The sequence below is a fragment of the Ambystoma mexicanum genome, chromosome 5q (genome assembly GCF_040938575.1).
Source record: "Ambystoma mexicanum isolate Mex_15411 chromosome 5q, UKY_AmexF1_1, whole genome shotgun sequence".
Lineage (NCBI taxonomy): Eukaryota > Metazoa > Chordata > Amphibia > Caudata > Ambystomatidae > Ambystoma > Ambystoma mexicanum.
Genome location: NC_090933.1, coordinates 95,009,774 through 95,025,431, shown reverse-complemented (window position 1 = coordinate 95,025,431; position 15,658 = coordinate 95,009,774). Strand labels below are relative to the sequence as shown.

Below are 15,658 nucleotides of genomic sequence, written 5' to 3'. Positions count from 1 at the left end.
TCGCCCGTCAATTTTGGTGGCCTGGCTGGGCTACCCAAGTCAAGCAATATGTGGAGTCTTGTCCGATTTATGCCCAGGCTAAGACTCCGAGACAGAGATCTGGAGGCGTATTGCATCCTATTGAAATTCCACCTTACCCTTGGCACACACTAGCCACTGACTTTAATGTGGATCTTCCATGTTCCGAGGGCCAGACCTGCATCATGGTTGTGGCAGACTGCTTTACTAAGATGGCCCACTTCATTCCTTTCCCGAAGATACCCACAGCTGCTCAGATGGCCCAGTCCTTTTTACAGAAAATTTACCGTCTACATGGCTTGCCAGAGAAGATTATATCGGATAGGGGCTCTCAATTAGTTTCTGCCTTTTGGGGTCAACTCTGCCGACATTTGAGTATACATAGAGCCCTTAGCTCTGGTCATCACCCACAGACTAACGGGCAGACGGAGAGGACCAATCAGACTTTAGAACAGTATTTACGCTGTTTCACTAATGCTTCCCAGTCCAATTGGATGTCTCATCTAGCCCTGGCAGAAGTAGCTTATAACAACTCTGTGCACTCGGCTACTGGGTTTAGTCCCTTCTACTGTTCCTCTGGCCTACATCCCAAGTTACTACCTCTCCCTCCCGTACAACCCAGTTCGGTTCCTTCGGCTGATCGGTTGATAGCCAATGTACAAGGTTGTCATCGCCAGGCGACAGGTTCCTTGACTATGGCACAGGCTAGTATGAAAAAGGCTGCTGACAAGCGTCGGAGTCTAGGTCCGGTTTTTCAAGTAGGAGACCTGGTGTGGTTATCTTCCAGAAATCTTCCTGCCCAAAATCTTCCACTGAAATTGGCCCCTAGATTCCATGGTCCTTTCCGTATAATTAAGCAGGTGTCTCCGGTAGCATTTAGACTGGCTTTACCTACCTCATGGCGTGTTCACCCAGTCTTTCATGTTTCCCTGCTGAAACCCTGTCGTCCCGACTCCTATGGTCGTTCCCATCCTCGACCTGCAGCCATTGATGTTCAGGGTGCGCCAGAATTTGAGGTCCAGGAGATTTGTGATTCCCGTTTTTATAGGGGAAAATTACAATATTTAGTGGACTGGAAGGACTACCCCCCCTGTGATCGCACCTGGGAACCGGTTGTCAATGTTCATGCACCTCGTTTGGTTCGGGAGTTCTATCTCTCTCATCCCTGGAAGCCTGGTGCGCCTGGTCTTTCTGCAGGGGGTCCTGGTGTTAGGCCACTTACCTGGGGGGGGGGGCGAGACACTGCCGGTCTTGGCGGGTCTATCCGAGGTTTTGGCTAGTAGGGAGAGGAGTCTCCCGACGTCCGAAACCTCGGATTGTTTTCGGCGCGCGCATGCACCGCAATACTCGGAGGCCAGCGGCTTGCATTTCAAGCCTTGTTGTCGCTCCTGGCCTGGGCGGCTGCGCATGCGCGGTCCAGCCTGCGCTCCAGGCCTCGGCTTCATGCCGAAGGCCGCGTAAATAGCGGCTGAGTCAGAGAACAAATTGTGTCTTAACGCGGTTCGTTCCTGACCAGCCATAGCAGCGCTTGCTTCCAGTTTTGCCTTCCACACCTGCTTCTATCCTTCCTGCCGGATTCCCTGGTTCTCTGGTTTCCTACCCTGCTTGCCTTGCCTGGTTCCAGTCTTCCCCAGCCGGTTCTCTGGCATAGTCTCCCTTGGATCTCTTGTGGGGTCCCTCCTGTGCTGTCTGACCTGGAATCAGCCAGCCTTTTGCCACCTTGGTTGGTCTCAGACCTTTTGCCTCGCCTTTTGGCTTCCCTCGCCTGTTTTCCCCTTGGTTTCTCAAGTTGCCTGCTCCTCCCTATCTCCAGTATCCTGATCACCATGCTTCTGGTTCTCCCTTCGCTCATCTCGCTGTGGTGTCCAGACTCTGCAAGTACCTCCTGTGCATCCTCACTCCTTGTCAGTAGCATCACCATCTACCACGGCGCTGTAACTGCTTCTGATCCGCAGGGGAAGTATTTGTACCTCTGGAGGTCTACCCAATTCCTTTGTCCTACCGAGAAGGATTGGAGTTGCTACTTTGTATACCATCAGCCAGTGACACTTCCACCAGCCTGGCCTCCCCTGTTCGGACGCCTTCCGGGAACCCTGCCTCCACAGGTGCTGCCCGATCCCGGGACACACACCTTAACAAAGAAACACATTCCTCATGGAATGGGTCCATAATACGCCACTGATGGGCAACCCAGACTTCACTCTGGGTCTTCAACATGGATATTGGGTGGGCTGGGCAGGGGCAGAAACGACACACCTGAAAGACATGTACAAAGACGGCGCTCCATTGCTCTTCACAGATTGCCAGTTGAAATTCAATATAGGTGAAAACGAACGCTATAGATATGCGCAAATTAGACACTGGATTACTTACCCAACGGTGAAGAAGGCGGGCATGAGAACACCATCAGGCCTAGAACTGTCGCTTCAAGAAGGCAACACAGCAAAGGGGGTCTCTAGACTCTACAAACTCCTCTACAACGACCAGCCAACCGACCATCTCGCATACAAAATGAATTGGGAAAGAGATATGAAAGAGTCACTAACGGAGGAGGAATGGTACCAAATATGGGCGCGTGCACACAGCACCTCAAGATGCACTACAATAAAGGAATTTGCGTACAAATTGTGCCTTAGATGATATATGACCCGGAACCGCATCCAGAAAATTACAAAGTCTTACTCACCAAACTGTTGGAGGAACTGCGGGGAGAAGGGAGACTTGTTCCACATGTGGTGGACGTGTCCTAAGGCAGTCGCCTAATGGAAGGAAATAAAAGACATCTCAGGAGTGGACCTGCCGAGATCTCTGAAGACAATTCTCCTAGGAGTCCCTATAGAAGGGAAATACGCAATGTCGGGAACAACAGCCAAACTTATCACCCATCTACTATCAGCACCCAGAATGAGACTTGCACAAAATTGGAAAAACAAAGAAGGTCCAATTTCAGCATGGTGGTGGGTTAAGATATGGGGGGTGATGGCTATGGAGAAAATATGCGCCATCAGCACTGGTAAATACCTAAGATTCCTAACTACATAGAATCCATTTCATGAACATGTACGGGACAGAGAAGCTCATTTCTTCAAACCCTTCTTGCTCCGAAACACACATGTAACATGAACTCCCTCAAAATGAAGATAATGAGACTCTGAGGTTAAGAAGGGGAAGAAAACTTCAAAAGTTTAGAATCTGAAATGTAAAACAATACTTACAGTTGGGGGGAGAGGACCCTATAGAGGTTAAGAGGTTAATAAAAAGAAGTGGGTGAGTAGGGGAGGGGGGAGGAGGGAGGGAGTGAACTGAGGGGAGAAATTGAGGTAAAGCGTATCCTAATGATCTGAAAGACATAAACAGGTGTTAAATGTAGAGCATAAGAGTTTAATGTTGTCAAATGCTATGTTGTAATTGCTTATATGCCTTCGAACCAAAAATAAACATGGTTAAAAAAAAAAAAAAACTATGTAGAGTGTAAAAAATGACACCCATAAAAAGAGTAAAAGATTCTGGCGGTGTTAAAAAAGGTTCCCACTCACAGAGGTTAAGAAAAAATAACCCACCAGTAAAGCAAAAGGTTCTGGGGTTGACCAGGTCAGGAGGATTTACCATTTCTATGAATCTTACCTAACACCCGTCCCTCCCAGACTAAGGAACAGGAGGATCTAATCATCACCAGGATCGATCTCATGTTTCAAGTGGGTTAAACGGTTTGCTGAGTCCACCAGCAATATTTTTGTAACCATTGCTGTGATACTTTTTTTTATATTAGTTTTCATTTGTAAACTACAAGGCCTACAAGTATTGTTGGGCCCTTTTCTCTTGTCTAATGTATAGGGGATCAGATTTAACGGTCCCTCAGAAGTTGATACAACTTCTGAACCTACAATAGGCTTTTTAAAGTGTTTCTTATAAAGAAATCCCTTAGACCTAGAGGGGTCTCCACGATTCACCACCACCTTCCACAAGAGCAGGTTGGGTCTCAGGTATCCTAGTTGGAGGGGTTGTGGCAAAGCATTGTACATGCTTCCACTTCCTCTTCGATCTAGTTTTACCTTGGCTAGGGGTTTCCCATCTAACACTAGGATTTACAATAGGATTCTCTGTAGAGGATCCCACAGGTTTAGAGTGGTCTCTTGAAACAGAGATCCTAGCCTTGTCAGAACACCTATTCATCTCTCCTGTAGGAGTAGTTGGAGTCACAGGCTTTTTATTAGAACGCCTAGTAAGAAAGCTATTCTTAGGCTTCTTATAACTCTTTTTGGTTTTCAGTTTCTCAGGCCTGGAAGTTTCCTTCTGGACACTCTGAACTAAAGGAGAACACTTAATTCCTAACTTGGGGTCAAGGAAACTCCTTGTCCTCTTCGGTTTGTTAAAAACACTGAAGCTTTTCACATCCACCTGGATTACCTCCACTATAAGTGGGTCTTCAGGTGTATTCATGTTTAGAGATTGTGGAACCACTTGGTAAAAGAGGTTAACCATACTTTTGAGAATACTAAATCACACATCAAAGGTAAGTAAGAACTTTTGTTAACTGTTCACTCTTAGATTTACAGTTACCAACTAACTCTTATTCAAGTAAGTAACTTTTAAACACATATTCTCTTTTCTAGGCAAAAGGCTCAATCCCTTAAAAGTCTTTCCCTGGTTCTTGGGGCATGGGTGTTCTCAGTGGCAGAAGGGGATGTTAGGTAAGATTGTGTGCAGTACCCTTTGGGAGACTGCAGCAACCTTGACCTGCTGGCAATAGGAACCCAACCTTTAAGTCTGTACTACACAGGTTGGTAGTGTGGCTGAGCAGCCAGGCTTATCTCAAGAGGGGTCAATGTGAGAAGTAGGGTTTTTACACATGGATTCACAGTGACAAGTACTCAAATAAACTCTTACACTCAAAGTTTCGTGATTAAACAATTATTAATTTATTTAACAATCAGTTGAATAAGCCTTCTTTAGAAGGGAGCAATATATAAGCATCACACAAATACACTTCAAAATACACACTCTTAGATTCTCTAAATCAGAAGTACCCATTTGGGATTGCACACAGATGTTTGCTACACCCTTAGGTGACAAATAACTAGCACACTGTGGACATTAATATCTCACTGGTACATTTAGAGCAATACTGAGTTGGTGACAAAGAAAAGGGTTTGGAAATAAAACAAAGGTTAAACAAATATTCTGAAGCAGGCAAGTACGTTTGAACCCCCAATGCAAAGTAAATTAAGCCTTTTCCTGGAGGAGAGGTAAAGCACAAAGTCAGAGGTCAGAAGAGACTTTCAGGGAGCCAGGCCAGCCAATGTTAATTGAGCAAAAGTCTAGGTGAGCTGAAGCACTTCTTGCAGGCAAGTAAAAGTCTTGCACAATGTGTTAGAAGTCTTTGTAGAAAAATAGAATCAATGCATGGCCACAAGCTGGGAGACTTGTGATGGGCAAAGATGCAAGCAACTCTGCAAAAGCAACCAAGACAAGTCTCAACTGAGAACAAGCAAGGCTGCACTACAAGAGGTAAGTCCCCTTAGTTTTACAGTACCTTTGGTTAGAAGAAATGGTTCCAGCTGGCTTCTGTTCCTGTGTAGGTCTGCAGATCCTGTTGTTCCTGGGCCTCAGTCGTGGGGACAAGAGGGGGGATGTCTGGGGACTCCTGGACTACAATGGGAAGGTCAGCGGCAGCAAAGGGCAAACTTCAATTCAGCGGCACTTTGCGGTTTCAGCTCCTTGCGCCTATAGCAAATAGCACCACTGCGGTCTCTCGGATAGCACCCTGGACATCGCATCTGAGGTCCAGCACTCTGTTGAGGTGGTTTGGTCAGTTCTGCTTCCTGGGCGTCCGGAGGATCTTCCTGGAGCTCGGGTCCGACTTAAAGACACTCGCTCCTTTCTGGTGTTTCTCTCCCTGGCACTTCGGTTCCTGCAGCAACAATGGAAGTACAGCCAGCTTCGAGAGGATTTCCGGATGAGCTCGTCTTGAGGTAGATTTGTCCCACCTACCCAAGGGGAGAAGTCGTCCTTTGCAGGTCTTCTCTAGTTGAGGTGAATTCGGAGCTTCAGCACAGCAGCATGGCTTCACCGGGCAAACCAAAGATCCAGGAGTTGCAGCAGGCATCTATTCCGAATTCTTCTTTGGATTCCTTCGTCCAGTGGTCGATTCTGCCTTCCAAGCCAAAAAGCCTTGCCTTTTATGCAGGTTTCTCCCATTCATTTGCAGCCTAGCTGTCAACCATACAGCAGGGTAGCTGTCCTCCGAGGACAGCCTTCAGCCAATCACCCTTGGGTGCATTCCTGTAACCAAGGAGACTAAGCCCAGGGAGTTTCAGGCACCACCCTCACTTCCTGCCCCTGCCAGACACGCTGGAGCCAGAGGCGGGCTTCACTCATGAATCCCGCCAAAGACAAAACGCACAAAGGGACCAAACCTGGTTTGGCGCACAGAGTAAATCTCACGAAGGACCTTTCCAACAAGAACTGGTGAAAAAAGAAGACTGGTGCCATTTTGACAAAATGGGCACCCATGGCTGCCTTACTGCAGCTGCAATTGCAGCCCGCAGTAAAAGCACACAATGGTAGTAAAAAGTAAACCACTGTCACCAGCCATTAATTGTAGAAAAGGTAACAGAAAAATGTTACATGAGAAACTAGACAAAGGGGATACTAAGTAACCCCTCCAGCACCCTATTGTAAGGTAGGGTGTGTTGGGTCTAGAAAGTTACAAAATGTAAGTAAAGTCAATTTCACTTTACTGTCCTTGGCAACAGTAGTTTCACCAATAGAAGGTATTTGAACCTTTGGGAAATCCAAGACTTCCCTGTGTCACCGCACTGAAGGAGCTCTGTGTCACATGTAAAGATAATGCCCACGCAGCTGATTTTTCGGCTGGTCTCTTCCATAGCTGATTTACCTAAGAAGCTGCATGACTGTCTGGAGAAAGGGGGTTCCTGGATGGCAGCCAATTGGTTGCAGCTTAGTGTAAACACAACTGAGGTTCTGGTTGTGGGGCCTCAGGGAAGGGACCACCTCTGGAACTCCCAATATGGGCCTGAATCTCTAGGCCGTTGCCCTGTTCCCTGTGCATCGGTTAAGAGCCTTGGAGTGAAACACCTTCCCAATGGATCACATGAAGCCCAGATTTCCGCTATCTGTGGTGCTGGCTTCGGAAAATTGAAAGCTCTGAGGAAAATCCTTCCCTTGCTTCCTCCAGGAAATTGTATTACATTGGTCACATCCACTATTATGGGCTCCTCAGACTATTGTAATGTGATCTACTTGGGGCAACCGAAGGACCAGATCCAGCGGCTGCAGCTCCTTCAAAATGCTGTTGTGCGCTTGGCACTCAAAGCCCCTCGTCTGACTCCCTCTGCTGCTCTTCTCCACCCGCTGCATTGTCTCCTGATTGGAGCATGGATCGAGTTTAAGATTCTGTGTACTGTTCACTGAGCCCTCCCCAATGAAGACCCCCATTGTTTGTCAAGGAAACTGGAAAGGTACTGCCCTATACGTAGACTCTGTTCTGAAGCGCATGTCCTGCTTAATCGAAAGCGCTTGGGTGGCCTCTCTTTTTCTGTGCTGGTCCCCAGTTTGTGGAAGGCTTTCCAGCTATATTTGAGAGCCCTAGCTGAATATTTTCCGTTCAGGAGGGCTCTAAAGACTCATCTTTTCAGTTTGTCCTTTGCCAATTAGTATACTTGGGGCACAATTCTTTGTATGTGTGCTGTTTCCCTCCCTCAGCGCCTAGATGCCTTTGGGTCATAGTCTGCGCTTTATTAATTTTTATAATATAATAATTGGCTTTGGTGGGATTCACCGGTGAAGCCCGCCTCTGGCTCCAGCCTGTCTGGCAGGGCAGGAAGCGAAGGAGGTTCCCGAAACTCCCTGTGCTTAGTCTCCTCGGTTACAGTAATGCACCCAAAGGCGATTGGGCGGCTGGCTGTCCTTGGAGGTGAGCCACCCTGCTGTGTGAGTGACAGGTAGGCTGCAAATGAATGGGAGACTTGCATAAAAAGGCGAGGTCTTTTGCAAGGCAGGCAGAGTCGACCACTGGACTTAGGAATCCAAAGAAGAACTTGGAAGAGAAGCTTGCTGCAACTCCTGGACCGTTGGTTTGCCCGGTGAAGCCCTCCTGCAGTGTTGAAGCTCTGAATTCGCCTCAACTAGAGAAGCCCTGAAAAGGATGACTTCTCCCCTTGGTGGGACCAATCGACGCCAAGACGAACTCGACTGGAAACCCTCTCTTTGCTGGCTGTAATTCCATTGCTGCTGCAGGAACCGAGTACCAGGGGACAGGAACACCAGAATCGAATGCATCATTTTTAAGTCGGACCCGAGCTACAGGAAGATCCTCCGGACTCCGTCTAAGCAGGACTAACCAAGCCTGAGCCGCCGCAACAGAGTGCTGGACTCCGGAAGCAAGGAAAGTCCATAAGGTGTCCAAGAACCGCAGTGATGCTATTTGGGAGAAGCTGAAACAGATAAGTGCCGCTGATCTGAACTTTGCCCATTGCTGCCGCCAACATTCAAATCGTAGTGGAGGAGTGCCCAGATGCCCTCCCTCTTGTCCCCACGACTGAGGGTCAGGAACAACAGGATCTGAAAGACCTACAACAGGAACAGAAGCCAGCTGGAAGCATTGCTTGAGACATAAGGTACTGTGAACTAAGGGGTACTTACCTCTTGTTGTGTAGCTTGCTTGCTCTCAGTTGAGATTTGCATTTGCTGCCTGTTAAAGAGTTTTCCCTTCTAAAGCCTTCCAACTTGTGGCCCAACAGTGATTTCTTTTACAACAAAATAACATTGTGCAATACTTTTTACTTATTTAATGTATTTATTTTATTTACTTACCTTCAAGAAGTGCCTCAGCTCCCCTAGACTTTGCTCAAGTGACATTGGCTGTCCTGGATCTCCAGAGACTCTTCTAACCTCTGACTTTGTGTTTTAACTATCCATCCAAAAGGTCATACATAGCTTACTTTTATAGCTGGGAAAGGGTTAACTTACATTGCATTTGGGGGGGCAAAGTGCTTACTTGTTTGAGAATCTTGTATTGTTTCCTTCCCTAACCTTTTCCTTTTTGCCAAAACATCAGTATTACAGTTAAAGGGTAATAAGTGATACATTAATGTCCACAGTGTCCTAGCTATTGAAGTCACCTGAGGGTGTAGGAAATTCTGTGTGTCATCCCAAAAGGGTGTCAGCTTACTTCAAGTGAACTGAATGAGTGTATTTTGAAGTGTATTTTTATTGATGCCAATTGCTTCCCTCTAACGAAGGCTTATTTTAAAACGGACAGTTAAATTAATAAATCATTATTTAATCAAGAAACCTTGCGTATACATGTTATTTGGATACGTGTCACTGTGAAACTCTAGGTAACGACCATACAGCTCACATTGACCCCTCTTGAGATAAGCCTGGGTTCTCAGTCACTCTACCAACTTGTGTAGTACAGACTTATACCAAAGGTTGGATTACCTATTGCCAAGAGGACAAGGCTGGTGTAGTCTCCTACAGGGTCCTCCCCATCACAGCTACACAAAAATCCTAAGAGACTTAAGGAAAGTACATACCCAAGTCAACACAGTACCTCAGCATTGAAGAAAATGCATTGAAGAAGATTTTACAGCAGGACGACTTCAGGATCTGCAGCCAAAAACCCGGTCAGTGTATTCCTTGTGGTGGTGACTGAAAACAGGACCTTGGAAGGGACCTTGCAGCAGGGATCAATGAAGAAGGCTCTAGGCGAGGTTTTCCTCACGCTGAATGCGGTTCTGTGGATTTGGCACCTTTTACAGGAGCACAGAAGACAGAAAATCGTGGTTGAATTCTCTTCGTTACAAAGGTCCAGCACTCTGATGAGGGGACTTTTCAGACTAGATTTGTGTCTCTGGAGATAGACCAGGATGCCCACAAAGTTTCAGCAAGATTCGGAAGGCCGTGCACCGCACAATTGCTTGAGGTCCTAGGATATTGGGGTATTGCAGCCCGCAAGGTCGCAGGAACATGTGGGATGGCTCAAAATGCAGGTTTTCTTGAGTGTAGTGGGGCTCTCCAGGCTCTGGGTCAAGGTCGTCGTTTTTGGAGTCCCCAGGTCGATTGGAAGGAAGGGCTACAGCAGGCTCCAGTTACACAGCAGGCTCTCCGGTTGCTGAAATTGTCACAGACGCCTTTTCTCCATCATCCGCTTCAGTTTCAGTGGTCGACTTATTCTTCAGCTTTCAGGTTTGCAGTATTTAACAGGAACTAGAGCACAACTTCTGCATTCTCTCCCTGCATTTTACAACAAGGGGCGGTCTGGTTGTCCAATCAGGACAGCCAGCCCCCCCACTGGGATTTGTCCCCATTCAAGCAAGGAGGAAGACAAAGGGCTGTGAAGTTTTGAACTCCTCCCTCGCTTCCTGTCTTCACAGACAAACTGGAGCTTGGGCGGGGAGTCCAGGATGCTCCCACCGAAGATAAAAATCACACAAAGAAATTTCCCACCCTGGATGTCAGGGGAAGGTACACGAAAGGACAAGAAACACTAAAATGGAGCAAAAAGAAGAGAAGACAGGGGCCATTTTGGTAAAATGAGCACTCGCTGCCTTCGCTGCAGCTGTGAACACTGCCCGCAGTAAAGGTGCACCAAATGAAAACAAGGTATCACTGCCACCAGCCATTGAAGGTAAGCTTGTCCCTGTAACAGATTGTCACAGTTTTAGTGCGAAACGGGATACATTGTATCTTCCCAGCACTCCACATAAGGTGGGTGTGCTGGTTTCACCAAATAAAATGTAAAAGGGATCAAAACATCCTTTCTACCCTTGGGAACTGTAGTTCTCTCAAGGTCAGCAAAGGAAAGTTAAAAGGGGGGGCCACTAGGGCAACCCAGCAACAACAGGAACTTTTTGCCAAAAAGTTGTTAAAGAGGATAACTTTAAAAAGACACTATGGACAGTCTAATAAAAATGACACCCATAAAACAGTAAAAGATTCTGGGTGTGTGGAAAAAGGTTCCCACTCACAGAGGTATTAAGGAAAAAAATAACCCACCAGTAAATCAAAATGTTCTGGGGTTGACCCAGATCAGGAAGATTTACCATTTCTATGAAAATCATATCCAACAACCCAAGAAAAGGTATTTAAACTTTATGAGAAATCCAAAGGATTTCTCAGTGACACTGCGCTGAAGGTGCTGTGTTTCACCATACAAATGCCTATGGAGTTTGTCAGACTCCAAAAACAGTGATAACACAAAATCTAAATCAGGTTAAAACACACGAGAGAGGGAGAAAAGGGTCCCACTCACTCAGGAGTTAACATTAAAGAAGTCATAAGTCCAGCAAAAGAGCTGGGGGTCTCCAAGTTTGAAGGGAATTAGCACAGCAATGAACATTCTCCACAACATCTGGAACTTCTGAAAAGTGACATTAACAATTTAAAAATGACTTCCGTATAAGCCACTGCTTCATGTATCTACCCCCTGGGGTCCTAGAGTTTTCAGAGAAATCCCTGTATTTTTAAAGTGTTCCTGTGAGGTGTAATGCATTATAGTCTGATAAATCCCTACAGCTCACTTCAAATGTAGCAAAACTTTGCCCAAATTCGGGTGAACTGGGTCCTTTATAGATGGTGTACTGCATATAGTTTAGGTCACATACTTTTTGGTGATTATGTGTTCCTGGCCCTTAGAAAATGTGTAGTATTATAATAAATGTTACCCTCTTTTCCAACTGGTTTACAAGTGAGCTGCATCTGGTTTAGACCCATCACTGTTTTTACATATACTGGATTATCTTTTACTTAACGTATATAGTACTTATATGTTTATCTGTGAAGTCAGACTGCTCCGCTACATACACACAGACTATTTTGGGCTAATCTGGTGGGTGGACACTGACCACACACATTGGCATTTGCAACCCCTCACCAAAGACATTCTATGAAATCACCCTAACAGACAGCTAGCCTCTAAAGATGCACCTGCATTTCAGGCAATTCTCAAATCAACTGGGTTGGAGGGAGCAGGACAAAAGAGACACAGGTTTACTCACCTTTTGCTTACTGTCTACCAAGTCCTTCAATGCTAACAGCGTTCACATATTATAGACCTCAAAATACGGATGTAACATGTCTTTAAGGATTCAACATAGAGGAAGTAACGAATAGCATAAAGGTGTCATTGCTGCTGGAGTCCATGGCAAACTAGGCACACATTGTTTGAATCTGCCATAAAACATCTCAGGATAGACATAGCTTTGATTGAGCATTTGATACAGGACAATGGGAGGGGGACCACGGAATGACAAAAACAAACAAAATGAAAAGGCTGTTTGGATTGGACAGAAGGGTCTAATACATGGAAACAAAATGCTTTCAATTCTTTAATGCCTTACAATAAATACCTAGTTCTCCATAGATGGATTATGACATTCCCAGGGAGGAAGAAACAGGACTGGACATATTTTTAAGCTTGATATCAACAGGTAGAAAAAAAAGAAAACATGCATAAACAAACCTCCTTTGCAAAGATATACTTCACTCCTGTTTTGATATTCATTTGTCTCCTTGCATTGTCACGCCATCACCATTTAATATACTGCTTGCGGTTTCCCTTCTTTTTTGAGTTTAGGAGTAAGGACAGTAATACACAGCACTCAAATACAACAGAATCATAGTACAAAACATTAACCTTTCCAGTTTACCTTTACTTCTGCGTTCATCTTTGAAACCCAGTGCAGTGAAGGTAGGTAACAATTTGTTTGAAAGAGAACTCAGATCCACTGGATGCGTCTCTTCCTCTGAAATACATTTTTTAAGTTACTATGTGAAAGGCAACACATTAAGGTGGTAGATGCATGAAGAGTTGCCAGTGAATAAGAGAAATAAGACTAGACAATAAAAGCCCATCTGCCCAAACAAACAAACACTTCTTTAACTTCAACTCCTTATGCAATCCCTATAAAACACAATTCAGACACAACAAACATCAATGTTATAACAATAGTTTAACATTTGATATTTCATAACAGAAAAAAACAAAAATTTGAGCACAAAAACACCTAATGTAAAACTTGTATTAAACAAATAAAATATTAAGTAAATAAATACAATATATATCCATACTTTCCATCAATATCCACAAGGTATTCCTAACAAATATTCTACAACTAAAATAGACATACATTACTCACCGTAATCATATTTCTGATGATTGTATCTGCTTATATTCACATTCTGTGCATACAGTCTACATCTAGTGGCAATTAGTGGGTGTCCGGTTAAAGGTGCGATTACAAAAGGTTTGAATGCAATAGGTTCGGGTACATAGGGCCGAAAACAAAAGGTCTGATTTTTTTTATTATATATTTATTTTTGGGTTTCCGTATAGGTAAAAAAAGTGTTTTTTACCACAAAAACGGGTGTTGGGTGGGGGGACCCCCCCCCCCCAAAAAGAAAATAGTAAAAAAATAAATATATATTTTTTTGAACCTTTTGTTTTCGGTCCTTTTGTTTCTAACCTATTGTATTTCGAAACTTTTCATTCGCACCTTTCACCTATAACCGCAATAGTGGACTATTGCATCTTTCTTTCGAAGATCGAAAAGGGACGTCGACATGGGCGTGACTCTAACAATATCCCTAAGGTGATGTGTAGTGTACCCAAAATCCTTCACACGCTGAGGTCCCAATGGTTATTTTTCTTCTGCCGTGAGAGAGTCTTACAGAAAGCCTGAGTGAGTACGGAAGAAAAAGGTGTAAGAGGTCTGTGTTCCTTCTACTCCATGAGGTGAGGAAGGGTGGGCTCATGTGAATCTAAGCAGACACAATCATCAGCAATACCATTACGCTGAGGAGTGCGTGTCTTCTGATACTTGTGAATCTGCTTAGAATTACATGCTGTGCATAGACTAGCGATCAGTACCAGGAGATGGTGGTGGGATATGTGAAGTAACAGTTGCAAAGAGATGTCTTGGCACCGCTTGTCTCCCCAAATAATCAGACCTGGAGTGTGTTTCTAAGCAGTAATGTTGAGTGAAAGTGTGAACAGAACTGCAGGTAGGTGCCTTGCAAATAGAATCAAGAGGAACATTTGCAATAAAGGCTATAGCCTTGATTACTGGAATTTTCCACCATGAAACCTTGCTCCGAGACGTGGTGTATGCAGAGAGAGCAGTGAGGTAGACCTTCAGAGAGTTCTAAATGAGTCCCGAATCTAATAGGTATGTTAGATAAAGCACTATACCTTTAGGTGAACAGTCAGTAGGGTTGATGTTTTTAGAGTTGCACCAGATGACAAAACGTTTCCACTTATTGGATCAACAGTGCCGGTGTTGGGTTTATGTGCCTCTTTAAGTAGGTCCATACTGTTATATAGATCTATCATTTTTATGTTTCATCCCCTCTCCTAGTGAGACCCCCAAGCACCTTTTTCTGGACTTCTGGACCTTTTTTCCTTAAATCCTGAAAGAGTGGAGCCTTTTTCCACTCATTCATTCTTATGGTATCTGTCTTTTGGAACTCTGTTCTCTGTGTTTTACCTTTTCTCCAGAATCTATTTTCCTCCATATCCCTTAAGGTATTGGTATTTTACTTTAGCAACACGCAGCTCCTTATGGGCAGTGTTGCTGGAAACCCTTTGGATTCTCCTTTGAGAATTTTTCTTATCCTCAAGTAACTACAGCTCTTAAAAGATAGAGAGATACTCTGTATCTCTCCTAAAACTTTACATTCTGAGAAATTGCCACACAACATCTTATGTGGAGCACCAAGGAGATACTTAGTATCATTATCTTTGCTCCTGTGAATTTCTAGTCACAGAGACATCCTTCTAGTTATGGCTGGTGGCAGTGGAAGTGTTCTAGATACAATTGTGCTATTATTTACCGCAGGCTACGTCCAAAGACCCAGTTAGGCACAATAGGGTCACCTGACTACTACTACCTTGGGGTCTTGGTTCCTTTTTCATAATTTCTAGCATGGTTGTCCTTGGTAAGCACTTCTTCTACCATTCTGGGAGTGGGAGGTCCGGGTGTGTGTTTTGTCTTTGGCGGGAACCCTTGGGTGTTCCTGCCTAGGATCCAGTGTGCCTGGGCAGGCAGGAAGTGGGGGAGAGGTTTTTCACTCCCCTAAGTCTATCTTTGTTTGACGATTTTTTTATCAAAGCCATTTCCAACACTTGGCACCCAAAAATTGGAATGCACTGCCCACAACCCTAAGAAACAAAAGATCCTACACTGCCTTCCGCAAAATGATGAAAATCATGCTGTTCCAATAGACCAAAACCAATATGTATAACCACGCTGTTCAAATGTAACATTACGAACAGCTTAATCATGCTTCCTCCCATTGCTGTACCTCTGCTTCTATACACGGTCAACCCTGTTCAATACCATGCCTGTCTGTCAAGTGAATCACTCTGTAACAGCGCCACGATGCCCCAGGGCAGTTGTGCGCTTTATAAATGCAAATAAATAAAAATAAAATCTCCTGAGGTCCTGTGACTTTCTGGAGCTGCGGAACCCCAACACCAGGAGACCTCAGACCCAAATGAAGTGCATCGTCGTGGAAAGGCCAAATCTGTGCCAGTCTTTGCTGAGCCTCCTGGTGAACCTCCAAAGACACAATCCGACCCGTCCAAGTCTCCTCACCAGAGAGTAGGACTTCAATG

The 15,658-nt window shown here is 44.9% G+C and overlaps 1 protein-coding gene across 7 annotated transcripts in view; it reads right to left on the bottom strand.

Annotated features, from left to right (window-relative positions):
- The window catches only part of BRD9 (bromodomain containing 9), a 1,136,180-nt gene that overhangs the window by 628,288 nt on the left and 492,234 nt on the right, over positions 1-15,658 (bottom strand). For all 7 annotated transcript variants that reach the window (XM_069620588.1, XM_069620585.1, XM_069620589.1 and 4 more), the window contains exon 10: positions 12,693-12,788. In XM_069620588.1, the coding sequence (XP_069476689.1) occupies positions 12,693-12,788 (96 nt within the window). The remainder of the gene's footprint in view (positions 1-12,692; positions 12,789-15,658) is intronic.